The sequence below is a fragment of the Molothrus ater genome, chromosome 3, assembly GCF_012460135.2.
Source record: "Molothrus ater isolate BHLD 08-10-18 breed brown headed cowbird chromosome 3, BPBGC_Mater_1.1, whole genome shotgun sequence".
NCBI lineage: Eukaryota > Metazoa > Chordata > Aves > Passeriformes > Icteridae > Molothrus > Molothrus ater.
The window spans coordinates 87,386,559-87,400,028 of NC_050480.2; the positions used below are offsets into that span (position 1 = coordinate 87,386,559).

General features: G+C 44.9%; 1 protein-coding gene across 1 annotated transcript in view; it reads right to left on the reverse strand.

Moving 5' to 3' along the window:
- GCLC (glutamate-cysteine ligase catalytic subunit) overlaps positions 1-4,108 on the reverse strand; it is a 37,019-nt gene extending 32,911 nt beyond the window's left edge. The window contains exon 1 of the mRNA XM_036380364.2: positions 3,862-4,108. Coding sequence (XP_036236257.1) covers positions 3,862-4,011 — 150 coding nt within the window. The 5' untranslated portion in view covers positions 4,012-4,108. The remainder of the gene's footprint in view (positions 1-3,861) is intronic.
- Positions 4,109-13,470: the final 9,362 nt, after the last annotated feature.

The following is a 13,470-nucleotide window of genomic DNA, read 5'->3' on the forward strand; positions in this document are numbered from 1 at the left end:
TGTCTGCATTAAGCTCCAAAGGGAAATTTAAGCAAGACCCGTCAGTTAGAGGAATGCAATCAGCAGACAAGAGGTGCTGAACAGCACAGGAGACTAATAATACACTGGCACAGAAGGGAGTTTTTTGGGATAAAAACTGGGAAGCAGCAGAATAGGCTAGCATCTGCCAAGCTGCACAAACTAATTGTTTCAGATAGTATCTGCTAACTGTACTGGAGTTCTGAAACAGTACTGAAAAGGTTTTTGATTCTGCTGCACAAAAATAAAAAAATAAACAATGATCACAACTCCGCAACCTGGAGGTCAAGCATACGTTATTGGAAGGAAGAGGAAGATGAGAACACAAGGAGATTGTTGTTAGCATGACAGGGTCTCACCAGCAGATGTAATTGTTGCCCAAATTTTGTGAGCATTAAGGCAATGATAGTAGGCGGAGTTTGATGAGGGATAATGAGACAGTTCACTGTTTTGTATTTCCACAATCAGGAGAAGTCAAGCATAAACAGGGAGGTCAACTATCAGTTGAGGTAGAAGGATGATTAAGAGGCAGAAGACCTTTACCTGCAAATGCAAATTTAAGGAGGCCTTTAGAAAGCTTTTTTTAGAGCAAGACTTACTCTGTTACATATTTGGTAGGCTTTTGTTTTTTACCATTGCAAAGGCTTCATGGCTGTGGAAAATGGAGTAAAAAAGAACTTACCCCAAAACAGACAACAGCTCTTAGTTCTAGTAACACAGCAAGCAATAAAAGAGCTGACTTTTCCAAAGGTAGCAGAACCAGTGTTTTGACCTTTACAGCTCTTTATTCTGGAGAGGATGGGAGCACCAGGGAATGCTACCCTGCAATGTAAGCTGTGATGCTGTCTCACTCCCCTCAAAACAGATGCCACCATCATGCTCTGTTAGCACTTAGCCTTAACACTCCTGTCTTACACCCAAGAAACACTACGTGATAATTCCCCACAGTTTCATTCCCTTGGCACCCCAGAGAATGGTGTCCTTAGGAGGTTACAAGCACCCCAAGGGACCTCCACAGCTCTGTAATGAATCTTACAACACACACTGAGAAGTGGGAGTCCTAATGAAAACAAAACCAAAGCAAAGGCTGGTATCTACACTAGTGAGCAAACACAGTATTTCCTTTACACAATGGCATCACTCAGATGGAGAACAACCTTTCAGGTATTCGCACGTACACCCTGAAAGACAAACTCAGCATGTGCTACAGAAGTTGAGCCTTTTCTCATAAACATTTCTTAAAAAAATATACAAGATAGATTTTTCACTAAACACGGTCACAGAAACACAAAAGTAATTTTGTTTATTCTGATTTTATCTCTACCACTACATGAGGGCTGTCATCTTCATTCTTGATTTCTATCTTCAAGAAATTTTTAAAACAATTAAACACCCTCAGGCTATGACTTTATACATGAAGGTCAAAGTGCAAACAAGACTTTTTATTAAAACAGTCCAATTAGTCAGTTGATTCATCTAAGCTGCATATAAATGTGGCGCCACTTTCTAACAACTAGGTTATCTGAGAGGAAAAATGGAAAACAAATGTGCTGCCCTCCACATTAGCATATCTACAGCACAGCTCAAGTATGCTACAGACTGAGGTAGTTTTGTGTTTGCACAAGAGCAGACTGGCTACAAGTACCTGGTCCATTAATACACTCTTAAATGCTATGTTACGTAAAAATATATAACCACATAACACAGCAGAACAAAATTGCCACACCTGAGTTTATTAGCATTTGCTAAAATGAAGAGGTAGACAGTGAACCAGGTTACCTGACCTTCTCAGAATGTCCACAGACATTTCTAATACAGCTCTCAGCTCCTTACCAAAATAATGTCTGCAATGATACTGCTCTTAAAATCTTGCCTCTCGCCACACTGGGGCATGGTAGAAGAGAACTGTGAATCTCCTTTGACATCATGCTCCACTATTTATTGAGCATAAACACTTTGTTCAGTAGGGTCCCTGGGCCAAAGGAAGAATGAGGCTCCCAGAGTCTAGCCTTACCACACATCTGAGATTACCAAGCGATCAGCTGTGGGTGCTGCAGGGGCTGCCTGTACTCGACCCTTTCCTCCACACATTCCTGGTACTTTCCTCACATTAAGCAGAGCTTGTTGGGCCTACCTGTGAAAGAGCTGAAGCTCTGCTGAGAAAGCCAACCACCCTAAAAAACTGAATAGAAAAAGAGTTTTCTCTGGGGTAAACTTTTTGAACTCAGCTGGCCAGTAACAACACAAGGCAGGCAGCAGAAATAGGAGCCTGGAATACAGGGAAGGAAGCTGAACCAGCTTGCTAGTAGATCGGCCTTAACTATCTTGTGAAATCTCACCCTGAGAAAGCAAGGACAACTAAAATCTAACACCCATTGAAAAATGAGCACCATCTCTTAAAGATTAATGAGAAAACCCTTGAGCTAAGTCTCAGAGCAACAGGAAGACTGTTGATATTCCTGGACTCAAGACTGTGAGGCTCTTTTGTCAGCATAACTTTAGCCATACAAGACATGTGGGAACACAAACGTCAGACAAGGCTAGATAAAAGTGTATTTAAACTTTCTGAGTGCACACCACTCTAGGTGCAAAACTCTGTGGTGTAGACTACATATACTTTCATTAAACAGATTTTAGAAGCCAAGCCCCTGCTCACTCATGGAAGCAACTTCTGGGCGCTGACACTTGCCCTACTATTATGTGAATTATAAAAGGGGTTCATTTAAAGACAGAACTTCTCTCAGAGTGCACGCATTGAGAAGAGTGAACAGCATTCTCCTCTGGCAAAGAGCATCTGTGAACAGCTGCTATTACCCGAACGAAGTTTTCTTACAAACGCCTTTGCTGTTCAAAAAGCAAACTGTACATGAGACAGAGGTGCAATGGCCAAGACCTCCACATTGCCTGTATCCTACTCTGCTCTTCCAACTTCCCTGCAGCTGCATCTAGAACACCTTCAACTGACCAATGCTGGACTTCACCAACACCACGGACAAGGACAGCTTCTAGCACAGCATGTGAAGCTGCTCCGTGTCTCCTGGAGAACTGATGAATAGAGGAGGCAGCCTTTGCTCCTTGCAGAGTGCCGTCAGGCTGTGGCACAGATGAGTGCAGGTTTACAAGGCAGCACACCCAAGACCTGTGACTAAAGTTACGGTCCTCGGGCACAAAGCACCTCTAACGAAGTTCAAGTCATGACCCGAGCGATCATCCTAAACCTTGTTCAGAAGGCAGGCTAACTCGTACCAAACTCCCAGGAAACTCTGGGATAAAGCAGGGCTCTGCAGGTCCCTTTCTCGCAGGGACACAGGAGGAACGCGGTGACAGGGCTGCCACTGCAGAGCCGCCCGCCCACTCCCGCTCCTGCTTTCCTCACTTTCCTCCCAAAAACTGAGTCTGTGTCCGAGCAGGCACTGCCTTGGACTCGAGGCATAGACATGCTTTACTCAGACTCATCGAGAGAGCATAAACAAACTCCGGAGCAGGAGCGAGTGCTGCCGAGCATCGCCGTCCCGGGGATACACCTCCCGAGGGGCTGCCCGGGCAACCGAGTGGTGCCAGGCGGAAACGCTCAAAGTTGTTCTGGCGTTTCAGAACCGCGGTACCAGCGGGGCAGCCGTGCTGCGCAACGAGCAGCGTTGTGCGAGCGGTGCGTGTGCGCGAGGTAAACAAAGCCCCACCGGGCAGCCGCAACGTTCCCTCCCGCCGGGCCACCGCGGCCGAGCGCCCGGGCCCGCTCCAGGCAGCACGGCCCGACCCGCGCCGCACCGGAACGGCACCTGCGCCCGCGACAGGGGGGGCGGAGGCCGTGGCGGAGGCCGCGCTCGCAGAGGTCTCACCCACCTCGTCGCCCCACTTGAGCACGTCCTTGTGGCGGTCGCGCAGGGCGCGGTAGATGTGGAGGAACTGGAGGATGCCGTGCCGCCGCACGTGCTCCGCGTACCGCCGTGTCTCCTCCCAGCTCAGCGGCGAGCCCTGCGACAGCAGCCCCATGCCGGCTGGCAGGGAGAGAGGGAGGCAGGCCGAGGAGGCGAGCGGAGCAGAGCGGGTGCGCTCGGTGCCGCGGGTGCGCTCGGCGCCGCGGCGGCGGGACCGAGCCCGGCGCCGCACGTGACGGTGGCCGCGCGTCAGGGCCGTGACTCAGCACTTTCCGCCGGCAGGCGCCGCCCCCGCCGTGCCGGGCGCGGGGCTGAGCGCGGCCTGGCGGCCCCGGGCGCTCTCGGTGCGGAGCCGCCGGGCAACGAGCGAGGGAGCGAGTCCGGAGAGGCAGACTCGGTCACCGGCAGCAACCGTGAGCGCCGCTGCTCCGAACGCCCGGCCCTCGCCCCGGACACAGGGGAGGAGGCGCCGCTTGCCCGCGCCAGGCGACATGGCGGCGGGAGGGTGTCCCCCGGCAGGACGGGGCACGTCTGGCCGGGCTGGTGCTCCGGGGGCAAAGGGACCCTTGTGGGCCTGAGAGTGCCAAAATAAAGGTCCTGACTGAAGGCCCCAAAGCGCGGACAGTGTGCGAACGCTCCTGTGTATTTTACAGATCAGAGCACGGGAAAACTCGGAGTGATGCTCGGAGTGGGTGGAGTGAGTCCAGAGAGGTCGTCCCTCATCCCCCATGAATTCTCCTCGGCATCTCTCCGGCTGCAGAACCCTCGTGCTGTGGTGTCGAGCAGTAAGCCCAGCCCGTGAAGATGTTGAAAATGAGTTTGTAACCTGGGGGTTGTTCTGGAGGGAATTGCAACAGCATTGTGTCGGGAAAGAGGATGCGGGGGCGTGTCAAAGCGTGTATTTTACAGTCCATAAAAAGTAGATGGAAGGCCTATTAGTGTTAAATCTTTACTAAATGAAGAGACCAAAGGCTAAACGTTAACACGAAGGGAAGGTTTCTCACTGTTGAGAAGCAGAAATTCATTACTCCTGGACCCTCGTTGTTACATTCACAAAGCTCATCATCGGCCGCAGGGCTGGTACGTGGTAAATCAATGCTTTGAGAATTAGTAAGGTATTTAAATTGTAATATAGCCCACTAATGGATGAACTGTATTAATAGATATTTCATTGACTGAATGACTATACTTACAAGAACCGTTTGTCTTATTCCAGGATATGAGGTGCCTAAAGGATAGAATAAGCTCCCAAGATAATAGAATAACAAAACTGAAACACATTAGTGGAAGATACCAACTACTAAAGTAAAATGACTCAAAAGTATTTTAATGGCATAAGTTTCTACACAAAAGGCAGCACTGACAGAACGAGGAGTAATAGTTAAAATTACCAACAATTTATAATGACCTGTTTCTTAGGAGCTCATGATTTTTAAAAAAAATGTCATGGTTTTGGCAGAAATTGTACAGGCTGGCCTGATTGAAAGCAGTGCTGTTGTTGGTACTATAGTAGCTCTGGAGATGGCTGGTTGACTTAGTTTGGTGGACAAGAAAATATTTTCTTCTAGCTAAAAATTCCCATAGCCTTTTTTATTTTTGAAACATCAAGAAGCCAAAAGTCTCACACTTGGCAGTGGTAGAGTCTGATGAGGCATATCTCTCATGTGAAAGCCAAATTGTACTTTATTTCAGAACTAAGGGGATAAAGCCTTGCATGTTTGAGGGCAATTGCACCAAAATATCAAGATACCATATTTGTGCCATCATGCTGCCATCCAGCCTCAGCTTTTCCACAGCTTTGAGTTAGAGCTGAAGCACCTCAGGAGTCCTGGCAGTGACAAGGAGCACCTGATAGCCAACAGCTGTGTCAGCCCCTTTCTAGCTCTTGGGGCAGTGAGCCTGGGTCTGGAGCAAACCTTGTATCAAAGTTAATGTTGTCATCTTACAAATCTGAGCTAAGGTGTCTATATTGTTTAGGGTCCATGCTCTCAGTTCACTTGGCTGACAGCAAGAGCCCTGTGTTAGTGAGAAACTTTTCTAGAAGAACTGGGTATTTGGTATAGTCCCAGCTGCTTTGAGTGTGCTGGTGTATAATGCACTGTAAATGTTTCCAGCAACATACAAAAATTTTTGAAATTAAGATCGGTTTTATTATATTGCAGGCTGCTATTACTCAGTCTGTACTCTTCAGCTGACCACTAATGCTACTGTTTGACCTGCAATTCAAGAGTGCATTTTCAGTGTCCTGTCTTTCTCAGTATTTAAACTCAGCTCATTTTTGTGTTCTTTTAGTGTCAATATCTGCTCCATTTCCAGTCCTGTGTGCTTAGTCTCGTCAACTGTTGAGCTAATACATTGTTTGTAACCGAAAATCAAGGTATTTTCCTTTGGCACCAGTAAAACTGATAAAGATGTAAACTCTTTTCTCACACTGCAGTCTCTAGCAGAACAGTGTGACAAGTTCAGCTCTGTTTATGAAGTGTTCACCACCTTCAGCTGAAGCCTTTTCCCCTCCAGTTCTAATGTATGTGTTCTGGCAGTGTGGGGTGATCCATAGTGGAGGACTAAGCCATTCTAAAGTTGACAGCATCACATGCAGAAATGTTCATGTGCACATCACCTAAAATATGACTTCAAGACAAACCACCTTGTATAATATCTGCCCACATGCTTAATGTTGTATAATTGTTTCCAGTACACTGAGTATCATGTATAATTACTTCAAATACGCTTAAGATGAAAAAAAGCTTTTCTGAACATACAGGCAGTACTTTGGATGATGTTACTAGTTTACTCTGTACCCATATCCCCAGCCCCAAGGCTTAACTACCTTTTCTGAATGGTTCAAAGGAAATAGTTGAGGGGAAAGGCTGGTGTACCAGTAATTTAGTAGGTTGATTGGCGGAGAATATGTGACTTGCAACTTGCACAGCAAGGAGCTGTTTGACACGTTCCCATCATTCTCCACAGAGGATAAGTCACTTTTTGTTTTGTTTAGCTGCAAAGCTATTCAAATCAGCTGCCACTAAATCTAAATAGAGTAGCTTGGCTCTTTGAGAATATTACCCGCTGGGAGAGATGAAAGATCTGTAGACTCAGGTGAGGCCACTCCTACAGAATCCTTTTCTTTACTGGCTGTCATTAAAAGTAATAAGTAACGAGGAGACGTCTTGTGATGAGGCTGTTATTAGAAGGAAGAAAGAGAGATTTGTTTTACTTCATGAATCATCTGCAAAAAAAATTTAAAGCAGCTTTATTCAAGGTAATTTTTGAGCTGGCATTGCTGTATATTGGGTTATTCTCTGAGTAAAATGAAAAGACTTCAAATGAAACAATCGTCTTCTTCTTCAAAAGTTTTCAAATGGTATATTTGGTAGAATTATTTTTTTTTTACCAAATATTTTTATGCTTCCAGGTCTATAAATTATGATAGGCACTTGTGTCCAGTATAATTGACTCAGGTGAGCAGCAGATGCAGTATCTGCTTCCTTTTGAGTGAGAAGAGTGAGGAGGCCTCCAGAGATTTCCTGAGGCACTGGAGAGACCTGTGCTCAGTCAATTATTTCTTGATGCAGAAAGTCTTGCTGACTAGCAACTTGGATTAAATGATCTGTCTGGGGAGAGAAGGAAGTCAGAACACTGAAAAGATTCAAGTGAAGGATCTTCTGATGTATCTTCCAGTTAAAGTCTTCCTGCTATGCATTGAGGAATATGACTAGTGGGGACTTACTTATTCTGGTCTAACTAATAATGCTTATTCCTCTCCAAGCCAACTTCTCAATTAGTATGAGAGACATGGGTGTGGCTTGTCAGTATTGCTTTAAAATTTCTTTTTCTTGCTATTGCCTGATGTAGAAATGACTGTAGTAGCATGAGTTTTAAGTGGTGTATTTCTAGGAATTTTTTTGCGAATTTTTATTGATAACCATTGGTTTTGAGGGTTGGAGTTTTTTACTTTAGTAAGGATGAATTGTGCATTTCATTCTATAAAGTTTCATGCATTTATGTAAAAAATTAATATAATCACATTGTTTCACCACTTTGGTCTTTATTAGCATGTTCATTTCGCAAGGAACTTGAACTTCTCATTTCTGAGTAGCCCACATATTTTTTTGCTGTGTCTGTGGACAGGACATGATTATGGTGCCTTGTCTGACTTGGGCATACCTAATCATGTCATGAATGCTGCTGGCAGTAATAGCAGTTGTAGTGTGTGAATTACTCTGTGTGCACATTGCTGAGCTGCTCCCTCTCAGAGTGGTCTGGCATGGTGACTGATGCCCATTGCATCCTGTTCACCTTTTTGTCCTGCCACCACCAGTTCCCTTGGAAGTGCACTCTCCTACCAATTCAGCTGTCACTGTGTCCAAATCTGTCCTAGAGGCTCTTTGATGACATGCACAAGGTACAAAGCATTCCAAAGAAAGCAAGAATTTCCAAATTACTTTCCAGTTTATTTTCTTTCCAATATCTTCTAAGATGGAGACCCTTTATTATAGGATTATCTTTATATTCTTTTCCATAGGCTGACCTGTGGGTTTTTTTTTCTTAGTAGATACCTGTGTAATATAAAATAAAAGAAGGCAGGTGCTTGATAGCAGAGCTGAAGGCTTCCTCCTCATCCTCTCTGCATGTCGAGTTGTTGTATTTAATGCATCACTTCATTCACTGTGAGTATCACAAGCAGTGAAATTCTTCTTTAGACATAGAAGAACAGGGACTGAGTGCAAAGTCCTTCCAAAGACTCTGTTGATAATTAAGCTTTACAAAAGCCTGAATTGAGAGTGTGCATCTTAACAAAGCAACTGAGCTCCTTGGTTACTTGAATTCCCACCACAGGCAGGAGTGTAGGTGTGTGCATTTTTTTTTTTTTACACATGTATCCTCTTGAAGGACAACATGCCTAAAAGTCCTAATTCCATCATCACCATATCCTGAAAAGAATCTTCAAATACTGGAATATGATCCCAATATTGCCGGATGGAACGTGCCTGGGCTCGTCTGGCCCTTGCTGCTTGACCAGAGGTGGCAGCTGTGGTGGTTTCACCTCAGAGACACCTCTGGCTGGCTGGATGCTGCAACTGGCACTTGGGACAAGTCCAGGCAAGCAGGAGCTCAGCTTTACCTCTGGTGGAAAGGCTTTAGGCGAGGTGAAGGAAAGGAGTCGGGTTCTGCTGGAGGGTTTCAATCCAGAGCTTTATTCCTGGCACACAGGCCTCTGAATCCAGCAAGAGCTCCAACAGAACCATTGAACTGCATGGTTGCTGTGTGTTTTAACCTCAGGGAGAGGGGGAGGGAAGGGGTAGGGATCCCACCAACCAGGTAAGGGTGGGGAATCTCAGGGGACAAATGACACCTGGATGCCCAATGTCCCCAGGGCTGAGAGGCATCTTTTGAACTTCACCAATTGTACAATGCCCTTGCTGGAATGCCAGGATTGATGGACAGCACTCAGCAGGGGGCAAGGGAGGGGAAGGGAGAGGTGATTGGCACTCTGGGTAAAGAACCGGGATGACTGAGACAGGCTAATATATCACACTGCAACATTCAAACCCACAGATATTAGTTAAATGTGGGTTGGAGCATTCAAAAGTTAGTTGAAAAGCAGAGTAAATAAATAATATTTTTCTCTTTAGCAACTGTCTCATCTTTCCTGCCACACTCAAGCTGTAACATATTTTTTACATAAAGTTTAGCAGCTAAGAATAAAGTACTGATCCTTAGTAAAAAAAATAGTAGAATTCCTAAGTCAGATGCATTAGTAGCAGCTTTTATATATTTTTTAATATCAGTTTTCAGTCTCCAGTTTTTTTACAGGCTGGGAAATAAAAGCAGAGCCAGTGAGCTGCACTGCCAGGTAAGAGTTGGAACCCAAACCATGCTTCCCATTACCAAATTCCCCAAGGTTCCATTGTTCTAGTATTTGAGGGTTATAGAAAATAACTTCCTGGTTTCTCTCTATGCCTGTAAATGATTACAGGCCTCAGATTTCTAACGTCTCCAAATTCTGCCAGTAACAGCAATACAGCCTCCATGTGGTAACCCAGTTGTTCACATCTGTAACTTCTCTAATCTTTGTCCAAATTCCCATTTCTGCCAAAGAATGCATCAGGCAGCAAGATAAGACTCAGGGAAATGTAACCCTTGTCCCAAATAACCTGTCGTGAACTGTAATGTTTTATCACAAGAACTGTACTTTGCACAGTTGTGTAAAAGAGCAATCATCTGCTTGCCAAACCTGCAGCTCTCCCACGCCCTGTGGTGCTGACACCAGGATTCCCAGGTTTTGCCTGTGGGATTCCTGCTGCCAGCTGGTTCTTTCCAAAGCCATGGCTCTTGGGCAGCAGCACCAAGGCAGCATTGTTGGGTTTGTACCCTGCACAATCCATGCTTGGGACAAAGAGGAAGAGGAGGCTGCAAGGTTCCCTTGGGGAACCTTGGGGGCATACAGCAGCAGAGCAAGAAGGAAGAACAGCAGATAAAGCCAAAAGATTCCATGCTTAAAATAATTCAGTGCTGGTTATAGCCTCCCTTTTAGTGTACCTACGTGTGCAGGTTTTGGTCACCCCCTGAGAAACCTGTGGATCACCCCCTGAGAAACCTTTGTTCTTCTCAAATTTCTCATGACTCCAATGTGCTTTAATCTTCTTTTTCATCAGAGCTGTGTAATTCTGTGGCACTCCACCAAGGAAAAGGCTTTAACTATGTCATGAAAGAGTTGTTCAAAATCCCAAGTAGAAACCTGTGTATTACTACATGTAACAGAAGATTGAATTTATTAATAAGCCTAAACATGTTCCAGGCATCTTGAGTGAAAAATGCTGTTAGCTAGCTCAGCACATATTAGTGAGGCTGAACTGCCAATTTGCAAATAGACTGGCTATATCAAGAAAGATGTCATTGGCCTTCCATTTAATAGTTCAGGTATTTGAATAATTTTACATTCCATTTTTATCTTTCTTTGGCAGCTTGTATTTCTGGATAGAGCTTCAGGTACTGAGAAATGGGTGGAATATAAGCTGAATAGGTCTGCATTTTCCCAGTGAGAAACTGAGTTATGTGAGGGAACAGCTCCCAGCTGCTGTCTCCCTGCTGCTTCCACATGGTGCATAAACAACACTATTGGAAGTAGCTATAGATCATGGGCTGCAGGGTCTTTGGTGGTCTTACCACACTTGTTTCTCAGTGTTTGCTGCTGAAAGATTCAGTCCTAAATGACCTGGGAGGTTGTTGAGAGATAAGGGATAGATTCTCAGAGACAAAGATGCTACAACTAAACAGGCATGTGCTGCTCTCAAGGGATGGCTAAGTGCTTTGGAAACACCTCAGTAGATACTACTGGACATTTTAGGCCTCTAAACATACTTAAAAGGTAGCTTTCTCTTGGAGTTCTTTTTGTTCACCTTATCACATTATTGCTCAATCCTTTGAGCCAGGCTATATAATTACTGTCAGGCTGCAGATGGCTATTAGGAGAAGCCTGCAGGACACATAACAAAGAATTAAAGTGTCTGCAGCAAATCTGCACAGGTAAAGTTACACGTTTGGGCTTGAGATTTTCTGACAGCTCATTTCCACTTAAAGAGGTTCTGTGCCCTTCTCCCTGTCCTCCTCCTGCCTTGCCCTACCTCCCCTTACATGCACTGGCTTGTGTTTTCTGACCCTGCACCAAGCCAATTCTAATTACTGGAATTGGGAAGAATATTAAACTGGAAAAAAGGTGAATCATTTGTGATAGCATATGGAGTTGACTCAAAGCATAAATGTACTGATGAGCACAGAGATAATGCAAAGGATGTGACTGGATCTGGGTCTAGGGAAAGGAAGAGGAGAAAAATGAAGCAAAAGCTTTACAGCCATGGAAATGTGGTTAATATTCTTTGTGGTGAAGTGCCATTACCCCTGAATAGCAAATGGCCAAATTCTGCTCATGCACAGTCCAGCATCATCCTGCATATATATGTTGTCTTTGTCATTATGGTTTTGCCTTTCACAGCATGGGTCTCAGTGGATAAAGCTGGGACTGCAATGTGGCAAATCAGTGACACACCAGCAACAAGGCTTTGCTCTGAGGGAGGGTGGTCAATAGTAGTGGCACATTTTAAGCTTGCCCCTCAGCTCTCTCCAGGTGATAATGTCTCTTGCCAGCTCCATGAGATGAAGGTAGGCTTTCCTTCTCCTTTTTTTTCCCTCATTTTTTAGCTGCTTTTTTCCCCCCTATCATAAATTCTGGAAACAGATCAGCTTTCCATCTTCCTCTCAAAAATCTGTAGAAGAACAAGACATCAAATAAATAAATGACAATGAAACGTACTGCCCATGAAAGGTTTGGCATAATTCAGTTGGAGGAAAAGGAGGAAAGTTAATGGTTGGCAGCAACTAGTAATCTCTCCAGCATTTCAAATTTTTGTTCAGATTAACTGAAGATTGTTGAAGTGAAAGAAAATATTTCCATTGGCTGCAGTTGGGGTAGTTTTAATCCCTTAAGTTTTGAACCATCCTGTTTTTCAATCTAAAATAATAAAGTACGATATTCTTTCAAAACTGGGTCAGTTATCTGATGCGTGGATTCATCATTCATTTTGACACTTACCTGATTATATCCTCATTCTTCTACTGAGGTTAGTTTAAAAGAAAAGGCACCTCCCAAGCTGTCCTCCCTTGAAATGTCACCTGAGGCTTTCTTGTTCACTTTTTAAGCTCTGTGGGAAGTACAGCTTCAGCCCTATTATAAACAAAACACAGCAAGAACCTGTCTTCCTCACGCAACATGTCTTGGGGTGAACGTAGCAATGAGTCACTGTTGCCTCTGGCACCCTGCTTTGGCTGGGCAGGTGCAGTGGCAGGAATGTGGGAGCATCAGTTGCATGGGCAATTCATGCACAAGGGCAATTCATGCCAAAACATGGGCAGCCATGTGTGCTGGGGAGCAAGGCAGTTGCCTGGACATAAATTGCAGAGGGTGGCCAGGATATCCACACAGAGCTGAAGACACAAAACAGGACTTAGTGGACTTCTGTGCCTTCTGCCTTGTGGCTGGAGGCTGGGTGCAGTATGCCAGGCACTCAAGAGGGCATCTACATGTGAAAACCTGCATCTTCTTGAAAGAAACACACCCTAGAGCTGGTATGTTAAGAAGTCATGGGTGAAAGAGCTAACCCACACATAGAAGGTACTTGCTGGTTTTCCTTAATGTATTCTCCTCTGAAACCTTTAAATGGATTATGGTTTCCACTTCTTTTTTAACAAATGGGCTATTTGTGCTGTTTTTTTCCTTTGGTATAGCATATTGGACCTCTTGGCAGCCTGAAGGTCAAGGTTCCCATGTTGCAGTTGCCACTGCCTTACAGGCAGCTCTCAGCCCAGTGCTTCTGGTTGCACAAATGCATTCCTCGTGTTTTGTCTCCTGGAAAACTGGAGGAATGGTCCACCTTCAAGTGGACAAATTAATCAAAACTCAAGGAAAATTATGTCCTTCAGGTGGACAGATTTCCTTTGAAGAAAAGAGTTCTGCTTTGTCTGTGCATGGAGGCATTGGATACAGTGGTTTGTCCTGGCATAGATCAGAGGGAAT